Source organism: Telmatherina bonti (assembly GCF_933228915.1).
Source record: "Telmatherina bonti genome assembly, chromosome: 4".
Classification (NCBI taxonomy): domain Eukaryota; kingdom Metazoa; phylum Chordata; class Actinopteri; order Atheriniformes; family Telmatherinidae; genus Telmatherina; species Telmatherina bonti.
In genome coordinates, this window is record NC_136622.1 from 21,903,615 (window position 1) to 21,917,376 (window position 13,762).

Here is a 13,762-nt window from a genome sequence, read left to right on the forward strand (position 1 = left end):
GAAACCTTAAAGCTCGCGTGGTCGACTCAGATAAGAGAGTGATTGCTTTTTACTGTGTTCCGTTTACAGCCCAAGGACGTACGACGAAGCAAACACGGACGAGACCAAAGAGGCGGAGGAGAGGAGTGGTGGTGGGCTTGAATGGAATTAAACAGAGCCAAGAAAGGACTGCTAGAAACACACAACGACGTGAGTCGAGGGAGCCTGGATATCATGCCCTGACCCACGAAAAGAAAGAATTATCATCCCATCCGCAGCAGCACGTCAGAAAAAAAGGCCTCTACAGATGGAGCTCAGCGCTCTTTAATCCAGCTAGACCTCCCTGATAGGCGGCGACAAGCTACAGAGAAGGGTGAGGTGACGAAGTAATCTGGGAAGGAAATACATCAATGCTAAATGTTAACTAAGTGCTCGAGCTAATGTTGCAAAATCCCTGAATTTCCCTTCGCTGCGAATAGCTGTGTGGATATTAGCAAGCAGCTGTGGCAGCGTTTTCTCTGGCCGATTAGTTTGTCTTCTTGTCTTTCTCTCTTCAACAGGACGCTTTATTCGCGATTGAAGGAATTTATGGGATCACAAGGTAACCTTTTGGTTTAAATAAGTGTTGCATTTATATTCGTGTGAAGCTGTCAGTGCTTTCCTGCTTTTTTCCGCCTTTAGTTCCCTTTGTTTACAGTCTGAATATCTCAACAGCTGATTTGTCCTCAGCCTATTGTGTGTTTCCTCCACCCGCTGCAGTCACAACAAATGGCTTCACGTCTACAGATACTAGATTACTTTCTGCTTTGAATTCAGTATGCCCGAGCTTTTAAATAATATCAACTAAATCCAAAACAAACGGAGCAAACACAAGTGTTGTCTAAGTAAAGCTAGCATCATCCCCCATAATGCAACTGAAAAGCTGAAAATGGGCTAATGCATCCTCATGGTTAGCAATTTATTAAAGTGGATTTATATCCATACAAAGTGAATCAAGTGCAAATAATTTTTTGGGATTGTGATGACTTTTATGTGCCTCTCTGTGCAGTTTCCTCTGATGAGATGAGTGTGCGTGCTGGCCAGGGCAGTGATGAGGTGCTGGTTTCTCAGGCGGTGTGGGATTACCTGGCTGCAGCTGGGCATCCCTGGCTCATTGACTTCCAGAACAAGCAGGGGATGAGCGCTGGCATCATTAGGCGAGGTGAGAGAGGAGGCTGCTGTGCCGTACGGCTGCAGCCGTTGGAAGGCTTGAGGGATGCTGGAGTGATGGATGGAGCCATCTCCAGCGAGACACGAAAAGCCTTCATTGACTTATGCCGCTGTGCCCGCAAAGAAATGAGCAAACAAGAGGGGGGACCCAAGAGGAAGAGGGCTCTACTGCCTTGTGTGGGAGCCTTCGAACAGAATGGAGAGGGTAGCCTGCTTCAGCCTCCCCTTCCCCAGCCCCGGCGCTCCCAAAGACAGCAGCAGAGGTTCAGGAAGCCTGCTGATGAGGAGGCATGCGCCATGCTCCTTGAGGCAGCCCAGAAGAAGGACATGGACTCAAGCATGGCTTCCCGCAGTGAAGCAGAGGACAGTAATACTTGTTCAATCTGCATGGGGGACATAGTGGAAAAGAACACCCTGGAGAAATGTGGCCATTCGTTCTGTCGCGCTTGCCTGGACCAAGCCTTTAAAGTGAAGAAAGCGTGTCCTGTGTGTCGACTAGTATATGGGCAGCTGATTGGGAATCAACCTGCAAACGGTTCCATGATTGTAGAGAGAGATCCTGATCTGGAGCTTCCTGGCCACGAGGGCTTTGGGTGTATTTGCATCATCTACAGCTTCCCTCCTGGATTACAGACAGTGAGTTCAATTGCGTGCTGTTAGTGGAATAACTTTAGCAAATGATTTAAGTACATAATGAAAAGTAGATCATTTCTTTTGGGTGAATAAGACAATTTCTTAAAAAGTTATTGAATCCTTATAAGTCAGCTTGTCCCATCTTTCTAATTAGTCATTCTTGTCTTTTACTGTACATCAAAACCTTCTGTTTTCTCTAAAAGAGAAATGAATTTGATAAAAGATGTAATCCTTTTTTTTTTTTTAACACTGAGAATGTTCTCTGCGGTTTTGGAGTCAAACCTTCAAAAAATGTCTTGCGACTAAAATGGTGAATTTCTGAACCTGAATTTCTGTAAAAGGCATTCTAGTAACATAGTTTTTCCGGCCTAAACAGACAGTCCACATTGGACTTACATACTCACCTTGTTTTAAAAACTAATATTGTGCTTCATTAAATAACTTTACTTCAAATATTTAATAATAATTAAAAATGATTTTTTTTTCATACTGTACATTCTCATTGCCATCTGCTGTCTGAGGTCGCCAACATGGTTTTGTGTCCATTCTGGATTGATCCTATTCACTTATTCAGAAACACGTATCTTCTTTTACAACTTGGGGGATCTCAAAAATGTGTGAAACAATCGGAGAGGCAGGTATTCTTCCAAGGTCTTGCATGGTTGTGGTCCTTTATTTTTTCTATTTATAGATATTCATTTTTATTTTATATTGTATTAACAGCAACAAAAAACAAGTCATGTTTTTGGCTTTGTTGTGGATTGAAATTAATTTTAAAAGGATTAAGTATTATTTTGGGAGATGTTTGTGTTATGTTTTATTTGTTTTATATGATTGGTCCTCTTTGCGTTGAAATCTTCTTCCCTCCCCCTAACAGTCTAACTCACCGTGTGATCTAAGCGTAGTGTTATCTGCTAAGTTTATGTCTTGTTACCTTGTTTAGGATTCTAGCCATTCTGTGCTGGTACCCAAATTTCTTACACTGTAAGTGTTTTGGCGAGAGTGAGGCTGCTGGATACATCTGTGCTACTTTCAATTGAATGCAAGTTATAGCTCCTGTAACTAAATACCAGGCACATATATTGTAGATGTTCACCTTGATGTTGTGTAGAGAGAAAGAAAACAAAAGCCCTGATTGTAAATGAGACTTGTGGGATAGCTTTGGAGTGCAGTTTGTGGGGGAGGTGGGATCTTCAGCATTTATAGCATTTAAACAGCACTCTTTTACATTCTATATATGCATAAAATGCCAGATAGCTTACTTATAGGAGGAAAAACAATAACAAAACAGACCCTGACTTCTTTTACACCTGTGCTGCCAACAGCTAGAACACCCTAACCCGGGTGTTCGATACCCAGGAACAGACCGTGTGGCCTACCTCCCTGATAGCCCTGAGGGGAACCGTGTGCTGGGTCTGCTGCGCCGGGCCTTTGAACAGCGCCTTATCTTCACCATTGGTACCTCCATGACTACGGGCATGCAAAATGTCATCACCTGGAATGACATTCACCATAAGACCTCAATATGGGGCGGGGCACGCTGGTAGGTATTGGCTTTCAGATGGAGGTGAATGATTAGAGATCTGAATTTGTAATATCCTGAACAACTGTTTTAAATGTGGTAGCAAAAAGAGCTCAGTAGCGACTGACTGAGTAAGGTGTGTTCTTGACAAAGAAATAAAGTTATTTGATGCATTTGGCTAGATGACAGTAATGCGATTGGCTTTTTTATTTCTCTTTACAGCTTCGGTTACCCAGACCCCACTTACTTGGTGCGAGTGACAGAAGAGCTCAGAGAGAAAGGTATCACTGCAGACTGACAGCATAAAAATGACAGATTCTTCCAGGACTTAGTTGGACTTTCTGAGTGTCCTTGGTGTGGACATGACTCAGCTCCAGGTTGTGCTCTGTGCCCTGTCATTTTAAAAGATGGCTGAAGACAAAGACCTCAGCAGACAGGCGTCCAATGCTGCAGCAGAGCCCATAGTTCCCCCTCTTCTTGTTCTTCTGTTTGTTCATTTTTCTGCAGGATTCCGCTTATCACAGCGCTACATGTGGAAGAAACTGCTCTTGAGAGCAGTGAATTTTTTGCATTACAAATCCTCAGACTTATCACTGCTGGCAAGGGACGTGGTATCTGATGCACTTATAAAGAGCATTGTGGAATTCATGGTACTTAAATATTATTTAGAAAATTTAAGTTTAATGTTATACAGCTTATGAGTTCTTAATGTTGTATTCATACTCTGGGGATTACTTTAATTCTTAAAAGCACACATCCTTAGTTGTATCCCCCAGCAATGTTTGTTCCATATGTTTGATTGTTATTACCTGTTTAAGGATTGTACTTAGACTCAAATTGCAGCGTAGCACTGCTTCTATAAACAGAATTAATTTTATGAAGTTTTTGCAATCTAAAGCACTCACAGGCACTTTGGAAAGGATGTTTGGGTTTTTTGGTGAAGAAGAAGCGATGGTTTTTGGCTTCCTCTCTGTGAAGGGTGCTTTGGACAAACTGGTTTGTCCAGCCATCAGATATTAGCTGGGTACTGGTTGATATCTGCTGCTTAGTTTGTGTATGACCCCTCTGAGCAGATTTTAAAGTAAAGAGGAATGTTAAATGATGTCTCATTGCAGTACCTTTTAGCATGCATTAGGACTTTCCACTAAGTTTTACTATTTGCTACTAGTGTTATTCAAGATGTTGCTGATGCGCTGAACCCATTACCTCAATTGTTAGTGATGTGCTCCTCTGATTACCAGATTTATGACGATGTCAGCGATGAAGGGCATATTGACCACTTAAACCAAATCAAAGGCACAAAAGCTCTTTAAATATCTATGCTTCAGTCCCTGTCAGACTGGGAAATTTGCCTATTAACTCATTTAAAATGAGCTTACTGTTGTAAATGTATTTATTTCATGGAATAAACAACACAAAAAGGGGGGGTACAAGAAAAAAATATTGCAGGAACAATTGGATTTAGGGTAGGATATGGATCTTTTGTTGTGCCTTTCTTCTGCTCATTTTAGATTTTTTTTTTTAAAAAAAGGAAGAAGCATGACAGTTCTGATTAATGTTAAAGTGTTCAGGCATATTTTTATGTTGTTTGACAGGTAAACAGTGCTACATTCCTAGCTATACTATCTGGCTTTTAGAACAAATGTTAAAGTTCCTAAAATGTATATAAATGTGTTATAAAAGTACCTCTTCCCTTATCAACATTCTTATAATCGTAATGCTGAAAAAAACCCTGAAATCTGATTACCTGTATGTGTAAAAGTGGAGTAACCTACTTAACAAAATTTATTTGAAGAATCATCCAGTATATTAAATACTTTAATCAACTTTTCTTCCTTTATATTTTAGTTAAGGGACCAACTGAGGTATTTTTGTGACACAGGATTGTAGTTTACTAATGCTACTGTGCAAACATTTCTATGCATTACATGAATGAGGACAAACCAGGAAAATAGGTTGTTAGAGGAATTCCACATGTTATAAATTGATTGTTAAGGAAAACAGAGTTTTTCTTTTATAATTGTGTTGATTCGTACTTTGTTGATATTCAGAATATTGTGCTTTACATTTTAATACTTGAATAAAAACTTATGTTTGGGTTTGTGTTGGACGTTTGCTGCAAGTCCTGCATGAACAGGATGCATCATTTGTAACTTAATGTCAGGCAAGAGATTAGTATTTTCTCCTCTGAAAATTAACAGTTAAAATGTTTGGTTTAGATAACAGTAACTTATCAGCAGTAAGTTCTGACAGACACCACTGACTGACATGATAGAGTTTGTGAACTGTATGACGCCACAATAATTAAACTAGTATGTGGCAAAGAAAGAAAAATGTGACCAAGGAACTCCTGAGGTCTTAAATCACAAAGCTTTTATTAAAAGTGGCAAATGCATAAAAAATGTTAAAATGGACCTATGCTGTGTGGCACACTCATGGTGACAAATGCATAGGCATCGGTAAAAGGCAATATCAGGAAGAGACATCATAACCAAATGAAAAAGAAGGCGCCCCAAATGAGACAGAGAGAGGGTGGGGTGTGTCATTAACATCATAGTATAAAATATAGAATTATACCTGAGTGTTACGACCCCCTTGGTGTCTAGGGGAAAAAGTGGGTTGCAACACAAGAGGAAAAAAATGGTAAAAGTTCCAATAAAAAATGTGGGATTTTATTTACAAAGAGAATCAAACCAAAGAAACAATAAGGGACAACTTAAAACATCCTGTAACAGGAGCAAAACCCACTATTTAACAAAAGAAGCTCCAAAGCCAGCAAAAGTTCTGTAATCACAGACCAAAAACAGAACCCAGGCAAAGACAGCAAACCAAAAAGAAAAGCCAAAACCAGTCGCTGCAAGTCTGCAACTCTATGGCTGTCAACACCAAGCAGGAGGTGGCAAACTGTCACCATCAGACACAGCTGCCCCGAATGATGGTGCTGATTGTCCTTAAATATGCAGGCGTCATCAGGTTTGGCCAGTTCGGAAGGAGCCTGCACTGATGTCCACCAATCCCAAGCCAAGGTGGTACGGGTGGAGCCGAGGGATGGCAGCTTATCGTCTGTGGGCTCCGGAGTCTCTCATTTGCATGCAGACCAGCAGACTCGAAGCCATAACACTGACAAAAACAAAAACCCTTGTGACCTAATTAAAAATAAGGTATCCTACACAACATAGATCCCTGCCAAACAAATATAGATACAAATTAAAAGAGAATAATCAGTTTCCTTGTTTAGGCCAGGATGTCTCATGGGCTCCAAGAGGGAAATCCAAAATGTTTTGAGGTATGCTATAAACTGCTGCTAGAATAGCACAGGTCAACTCTCTGGGTAAATGATATGGATGAAAAGTCACAGCTAACAACAGTTTGATCCCCCTTGCACAAATATTGTCCTTTAAAGTGCAAAGTCCAGGACTTAAACACAAACGGGGCTTAAAAAGCATTGTGTTTGGTGCTGTCATCATAAGGGCAAGAGATCCAGATTAATGTGGTCATTTAGAGAGGAAAAATACACATGCAGACACACTCTGCTCCATTGGGTGTTGCTGAACTGGAGGGTGACCGCAACTTCCTCCTTTATTCATACAGTTCATGTATCTGCCCATAGAAGATAACACACAGCTGCGACATTAATATAAGAGCACACATACCCAACATATTTTCATAGTTCAGAAACTGCAGCTCAACCTCCCTTTAGCTTTCCACTGATTTCTTTATTTTGGTAGTCCCATATAGTCTTAAAGCAGTGTACAGTGGATGTGTTCGTGCAGCAATGCCTCGATAAAGCACATTATACTGAATTGTCTATATTCTTCCTGAGACCTTGTTAGCACTTCAAGCTCGTCCAATTTGTTAGCTTGCAATTTCACGTTGCCCATCAGAATGACTGGAAGAAATGCTTTGAATTTTCTCCTTTTCTCTCTCTGCCTCGCTCCTGTCTTGCATCTTCTTTGCTTCCTCTTCAACTCATTTGGGATTTGGTGCATTAATTATTGACTATCTTAATTTTGAAGAGCTTATAAGTTGATCCTGCTGGTAAATAACTCTTTTATTGCCGTAGAAAGTCATAACAGTCTTGAAAGAGTCCAGAGTATGCAGATAAATCAGTTGAGATAGACAGACTCCAAATCGGTGTGAAAAAACCGTCCTGAAAAACTAACTTGACAGGGATTGTCTTGTAAAATAGTCTGTTGTTTCTAAAAGAAATGAACAGCATTGCAGCAAGATTGAATTGAACCTACTACTGTTTGCAGTCACCAGGCACCACATTTTTTCCAGTATATAGTTAGAATATTAGTTATTTTATTAATGAAAAAACAGACAAACAAAAAACAAAACATTGCAAGAACAGAATGATGATCCAATAATTGAAATTGTCCAATTCTAAGAAAATAATAAAAATATTTTATATTTTGGTGAGATCTCTGTTCCATCTGTCCATTATAACCCACACATTCACTTTTATTTCATCATCATATATATACCACCCACCATATGTGTGTGTGTGTGTGTGTGTGTATATATACAAGTGCAGATCGGTTAACCACTAACCACGGGGAGGGCTCTTCATCATTTCCTTGCGCACGAGGCGTGGACGACCCAGCTGATATGAATTGAACGCCTTTCCTTTAGTGACGTCATCAATGTTACGTACAGCTGAGAGTGGTCCAAACACGGAAGAGCCGCTAGCATTGTTGTCTGAACAGGAAAATCATGGCAATCCCGAGCAGCTACTCGCGCACAGAGAAGTCAGGAGACTGCGTTATCTGCTTGGACAAAATTCAGAAGAAGAAAACACTGAAGTGCCTTCATTCTTTCTGCTCTGATTGTATTGATTCAGTTTTCAACCTGAAACCAGCCTGTCCGATATGCAACACCTTCCACGGAGTGTACACCGGGACCCAACCAAAGGGCACCATGGCGGTGTCTCGAAGTTGGCAGGGTCTGCCAGGCTTCGAACACTGTGGGTCCATTATCATTCATTACAGTTTCCCAGCAGGGATACAAGGGGTGAGGATGACAGTCAACTTAGATCACAATTCCCGCAGCATGCTTTCGCCACTTTCACACTGATGCGTGTCCAGCAGAGGGCGCTGTTGTCTGCTTTTACAACAGTTCAGGAGTTCCGCATAGTCACGTCAATGCACCTGGATTAGGTTTGCTAAAATGGCTGCTGCGGTGTGTCAAATGTAAATAAGAACAGTGCAGTGACATAAAGATAATCAAAACCATGAATTTGGTTAAGCAAGTAGTATAAATATGGCTCGTAGCAACAAATGCTGCCAGACAACATGTTTTGTTTATATCAGCAAGAAAATAATTAATCATATTTAGCTGTGTGGCTCCATTATAAAAGGTTTTGTACTGACCTGTAGGTATGTCAAGCAAGACTGGGAATTGGTGTCGGCAGTGCAATACAATATAGACATGTCCTTTCCCCACTTTTTCCCCCTTTTTTTTTTAACCATCTTTCCAAGTTCAAATTATCATATATTTTAGAAAAAAAATGTGTTTTAGATTCTAAATATGGTATTGCAATAAATTATTGTATCCTGGTTTTATTTACAGTTAAGATAGCTTTCCAACCCTTTTCTTTCTATTTCTTCACAAAATAGAACTTTGTTGTTTACATTACAGCCCGAGCACCCAAACCCTGGCGTGAGGTACAGCAGCACTTCTCGTACTGCCTTCCTGCCAGCCAATGAAGAAGGAGAGAAAGTCCTGAGGTTGCTGAGAAAAGCTTTTGACAGGAGACTCACGTTTACTATTGGTCGTTCTGCTACCACAGGCCTCAACAATGTCATTACCTGGAATGACATTCACCACAAGACAAGCATGGGAGGGGGTCCACAGTGGTATGCATTACATATTCCAAATGTTGTCAAATAACTTAAAATCTTCTTATTTTGAGAAAATAGGTTATTTAAGAGGATGACAACTATGTTAACAATGTACTGATTTTAAGTTAAAATTTGTGATGGCAACTATTTCAAACATGTTGCATCTAATGGATATATATGGTAAAAATGTGTTTTGAGAAGCAATAATGGTACAACTAAAACAAGTTTGTCCATCACTTGCAATGTAAACATAGAAAAGGACTTACAACGTTAATATATACTTTCACATTTTGCCTCTTATTGTTAATGTTTGATACAAACGTTTGTTCTTGCATTAAGCATTAAGAGCTAATAGATATGAATTATCATTGCTGAGAATCTGCTGGTAAATATGAAGCTCTGTAAAGACTTAGTTTGACTGATGCATGCAGACATGTGTCCAAATTTATAAGGGATTTTGTTTAATGTTAAACATCTTTTGTATATTAGCATTCAACATAAACTACAACTGGAACCAAACAGAAAGTTAGACTTTTATATAAGGAATTCAGGAACCAATCTGGGGTATGTTTGATCAATTAAAAGTAATTGTGAACCAGGCTAGTAAACCTGGCTGTTTTTACTGTTCTAGAAACATACTGATGACGTGTTTTTATCATATTTATCATCTCTTTCCAATACAGTTTTGGATATCCAGATCCAGAATACTTACTCAGAGTTCAAGAGGAACTTCGAATCAAAGGGGTGACAGATGATGACTGATGGATGAAAAAATTCATCATTATATTATTATAAATTCAGACTAAGTTTCATATTGCAAATTTGCACTTTTTGCAGTCCTCATGCAGTATGTAAATGACTGATGTTTGAAATTTTTATTCTTTCTTTCTTGTTAAGCTGTTGCACATTTCTGGATCAACTCGTCATAGTCAGGGTTTAGTTGACACAGATGAACACATACTGTAAAAAATGGGTAAAGGTTTACAGGAAAGTGTTTGTGTTGAGGATTTGACGATAGTTTGTATTTTGTTTTTGTAAAAAAAAAAAAAAGAAAATTAGATTAAAAGTCAATGTTGAATAAATCATGCTAAGGAATACCTCTGTGGCCAAATCCTATGCAATGTGTAGCTTAAACAGGTTTATTGCTAGTTTTAAGCTGATTCCATAAATACCGCACGAATGTGCACTTTATATGCATCCAAAAGTTTGCAAAACGACTATGTAAAATATGTATTTTTTCTTGGATATTGGAAATGATTGATAAAATATGACTGAAAAATTAATATGCTAGTTCATTAGTAATATCAAAATTGTATGGCTGTTGAATTTGTACCCTAATATTGCCTTAATGACTGATTGCTTTACATGGTATTTAATACATTCATGGAATAGTGTCATTAGTGTTTCAATAGGTCAAACCCTTTTGTCCAAAAATGTCCAGAAATTCTTCTAAGCTGACTTTTATATGTCTGGTCCACTAGAGGGCGATACTATCCTTGGTATGCAGCTCCATCTGCATCTTGGTATGCAGCTGTATCCTCATCATAAGCCAACATCCCTACAGTACCTTCCTAGTCTCAGTGCAGGAAGGGGAGTGAAACATCTGCTTTACATGATGAGTCATGTGTTTCTATGGTGTTAGGTGTCAGCTCTACAGAAGCTTGTACCAAATCTTTGACCGAGAACAAATTGAACCTTGTGATCGACCACATTGATGGATGTGTGACAACATTGTGAATACTGCTTAAGCTGAGTGGTGGAAGCTATATTAGGAGAAGACTCAAGAATTCAAGGGATGTGGTGTAATGCTGTGATGTCAATGTATGTTCACCATTACAAGCACAAATAAAGCTTAAAACATTGAAAGTGCGATTTATTGTCAGACCTGTTTTCATGCAGCAATTTCTTTCCCATCCACTGGTTTCACCATGGAACCAGCACACCAAGTTACAACTGAATATGTTTTTCTAATTTGAAATGAATGATAACAGTGTTGCTGGATTAGGAAATACTTCCTCCAAACTATTTTTTTCAGAGAAGTGTACGTGTGTTGTTGTGGAATTACTAAACTTGGCCTTTTTAACATTATGATGTTTGTTGATTGCTGTTGCCTACAGGATCTTCAGGCATCTGCTTTTCCAATAAATCGGACTGGGAACCATCTGCTCAAACTTGTTTCTGTCATCCCCCTTTCTCACCCATTTCTGCCATAATTCATTAGTGAAATTCACCCCCTTCCCAGTATCTATATTTAATCAATGTCTTAATCCATTCTTGTCTATTTTTCTACTTTTTAAAAAATTTTACTTTTTAAAATACTTTAAAAAAATGTCATCTCTTAATTTTCTTTGAAGTAATACTTTATAATAGTGAGAGACCTTTGGTATTTAGCAGATGGACAAACGGACACAATTATGAAAGAAAATTTGGGCATTAAACATTTTTAATGATAGAAATAACAAGTAGAAAAGAATTATATACCACAAAATTGGTTTTCAGCTGCAACCTTCATTTGAACATGGCATATTCCATATAAATGTTTCTGAATTGTCTCCTAAAGAGGACACTTTCTTGACAGAATTTCCTCAGGCATTATTGCTCAAATGCAAATTGGCTTCTTGATTAATCTCAAAGTGGCACAAACTCTTCTTTTTTGCTGTCAAATTTGAAATTATTTCTTGCCTGGATATTTTATAGAAAATTAAATATTTTTTGCTGATCTCTGCAGGTATTTCCCACTCTGTCTATCCATCGGGTCCACCTGGAAACTGGCTAAATAAATAGAGATACAGCCAAAGCTATAAATACAGAAATGGTTATGCATCCCAAAGATTGTGGGTGGATTTAATGTGAATTTAATGCCATTTCCAGTGACAGATCTGCTTATACAATCCATAAATGACATAATGAAAATAAGCTTTCAGTGTATGTGCAAAAAGGGATACATTGTTTCTACTTCAGTTCATTTCCATCAAACCTTGCAGTATACTGTTGCAGCAGAAGGGGTTGAATATTCTGCAGCTGCAAGGCTCTGAAAATAGCTTTAAGACTGTTGATTCCATGTTTCTGGGTGTGACTAGACGGCTGTTCAGAGAGGCTCCAAAGAAACACACAGATGTGTATACCCTTCAGACGAGATATGTGCAGGGTTTCCTGTGCAAGAGATGATAAGAAAATCATTATGTGACAATGCAAGGGTGTTGTTCTTGCCCTCTCTCCCCACTGTGCTCCTTAATTAGAGTGTCTCTGGTTGTGGGTAGAACTGTGGCACACTGCCTGCCTACTCATCCACTCATCCTCTGGTGTTAAAGCCACCCAGCCACAGACATAGTACCTGTGTATGCTACGCCTCCTGTCTTTTCTTGTCACCATAACAAGGATCAGCTCATAAGGGGTAACCTACTTTCACATACCTTTGAAGTTGCTTTTATTTCTTCACCTAATTTCTTTTTAATGCCATGGATTTAAAAAAAAAACAAAAAAAAAACTTGAATTCAGTGATTTTAAAATGTCTATTTTTGAATTGTAAAGGATAAATAATGTAATTTATGTCTGTGATATGTTGGACAAAAAGTTCAGGATACTGAGGAGGCATCCATTTCCATACACAGTCTTTGTATGACAAAATGTCATCCCACACCGCTGACATGCTCATTCACTGTGCCTGAGGCTGTCTGGTTAAGAAAAGCAAAAGTGAAGGTGGGTGTGTGGGGGCTTGAGTTTCTGTAGCTTTTGTCTATGTGCCCTTGCTTGCATCTGTGTGTACAGTTTGTACGGATATGCACAAGTGAATACATGCATGTGCATGTTGTGTGTGCATGTGTGTGTGTGTGTGTGTGTGTTTGGCAGTGAAGGCTGTGTCTCCCATTCTGTTCTCTGATTCATAGCTGGGGTTACATGGCTTTTTCTCAGCCTGATTTAGCAGCACAAGCCCTCTGCTTTTCTTAGTAATGCTGACAGATTTACTGACTTACTTCACTGACAGGACACAGCAGCAGAACTGGCATGTATTAGGGTCTTTGGCTGGGTTATCAGCATCACAGATTGAAGGCTCTGCTCAAGCTGTTCTTCATTAGCAACAGCTGAAATTTTCCACAATATGAGAATAGCAGCTTTAATAATCTGTCCTCTGTGAGAGAGATTTTAACAATGTTTTGTAATTTTTCTCTCAGAATTTCAATCAGGAACATTCAGTGTTTCTGTTTGTGACACACATAATCCCCAACCTAGCCATCACTGTCACATGAACCTGTGTTGAATTAGTTCATGCTGAAGAAAGCCAAGGTACATTATATGGTGGAATAAATGATGCCAAACTAACTTCTCCCTCCTTTCTGACAATCAGCCGTTTCATTCAGCTCTCAATTAGCTGTGGTTACCATAACAACTAGCATGACCTTTCTGTCATTTCACAAACAGGAATCTTTACAAAAGCTCATCTTTTGAAAAACAGCAACAGCTGTCTGAAACACGGCAGTATGAAAACAGGCCGTGCAGATGACAAAAGCTCTCCAAGGCAGTCTGAAATTCACCTTCATAAAGACACTTAGCACATCTTATTTTCTAATGGTAATAA

The 13,762-nt window shown here is 39.1% G+C and overlaps 2 protein-coding genes across 3 annotated transcripts; both read left to right on the forward strand.

The window, feature by feature from the left end:
- The first annotated feature begins 169 nt into the window (after window positions 1-169).
- Window positions 170-5,277, forward strand: dtx3 (deltex E3 ubiquitin ligase 3). 2 transcript variants are annotated; one of them, XM_079239530.1, is made up of 4 exons: window positions 170-352; window positions 1,028-1,824; window positions 3,147-3,364; window positions 3,566-5,277. In XM_079239530.1, exons 2-4 carry the CDS (start codon window positions 1,042-1,044, stop codon window positions 3,639-3,641), a joined length of 1,077 nt encoding a protein of 358 aa, XP_079095656.1. In that variant the 5' UTR covers window positions 170-352; window positions 1,028-1,041; the 3' UTR covers window positions 3,642-5,277. The 2 variants fall into 2 exon arrangements, with proteins under 2 accessions (XP_079095656.1, XP_079095657.1); XM_079239531.1 differs by lacking the exon at window positions 170-352 and adding an exon at window positions 544-580.
- Window positions 5,278-8,059: 2,782 nt separating this feature from the next.
- On the forward strand, window positions 8,060-9,948 carry LOC306754478 (putative E3 ubiquitin-protein ligase DTX3; the record flags this gene model as incomplete). The annotated part of the gene is given in 4 exon segments (XM_079238497.1): window positions 8,060-8,216; window positions 8,218-8,309; window positions 8,984-9,201; window positions 9,870-9,948. Coding segments are annotated over 4 exon segments (546 nt in total).
- Window positions 9,949-13,762: the final 3,814 nt, after the last annotated feature.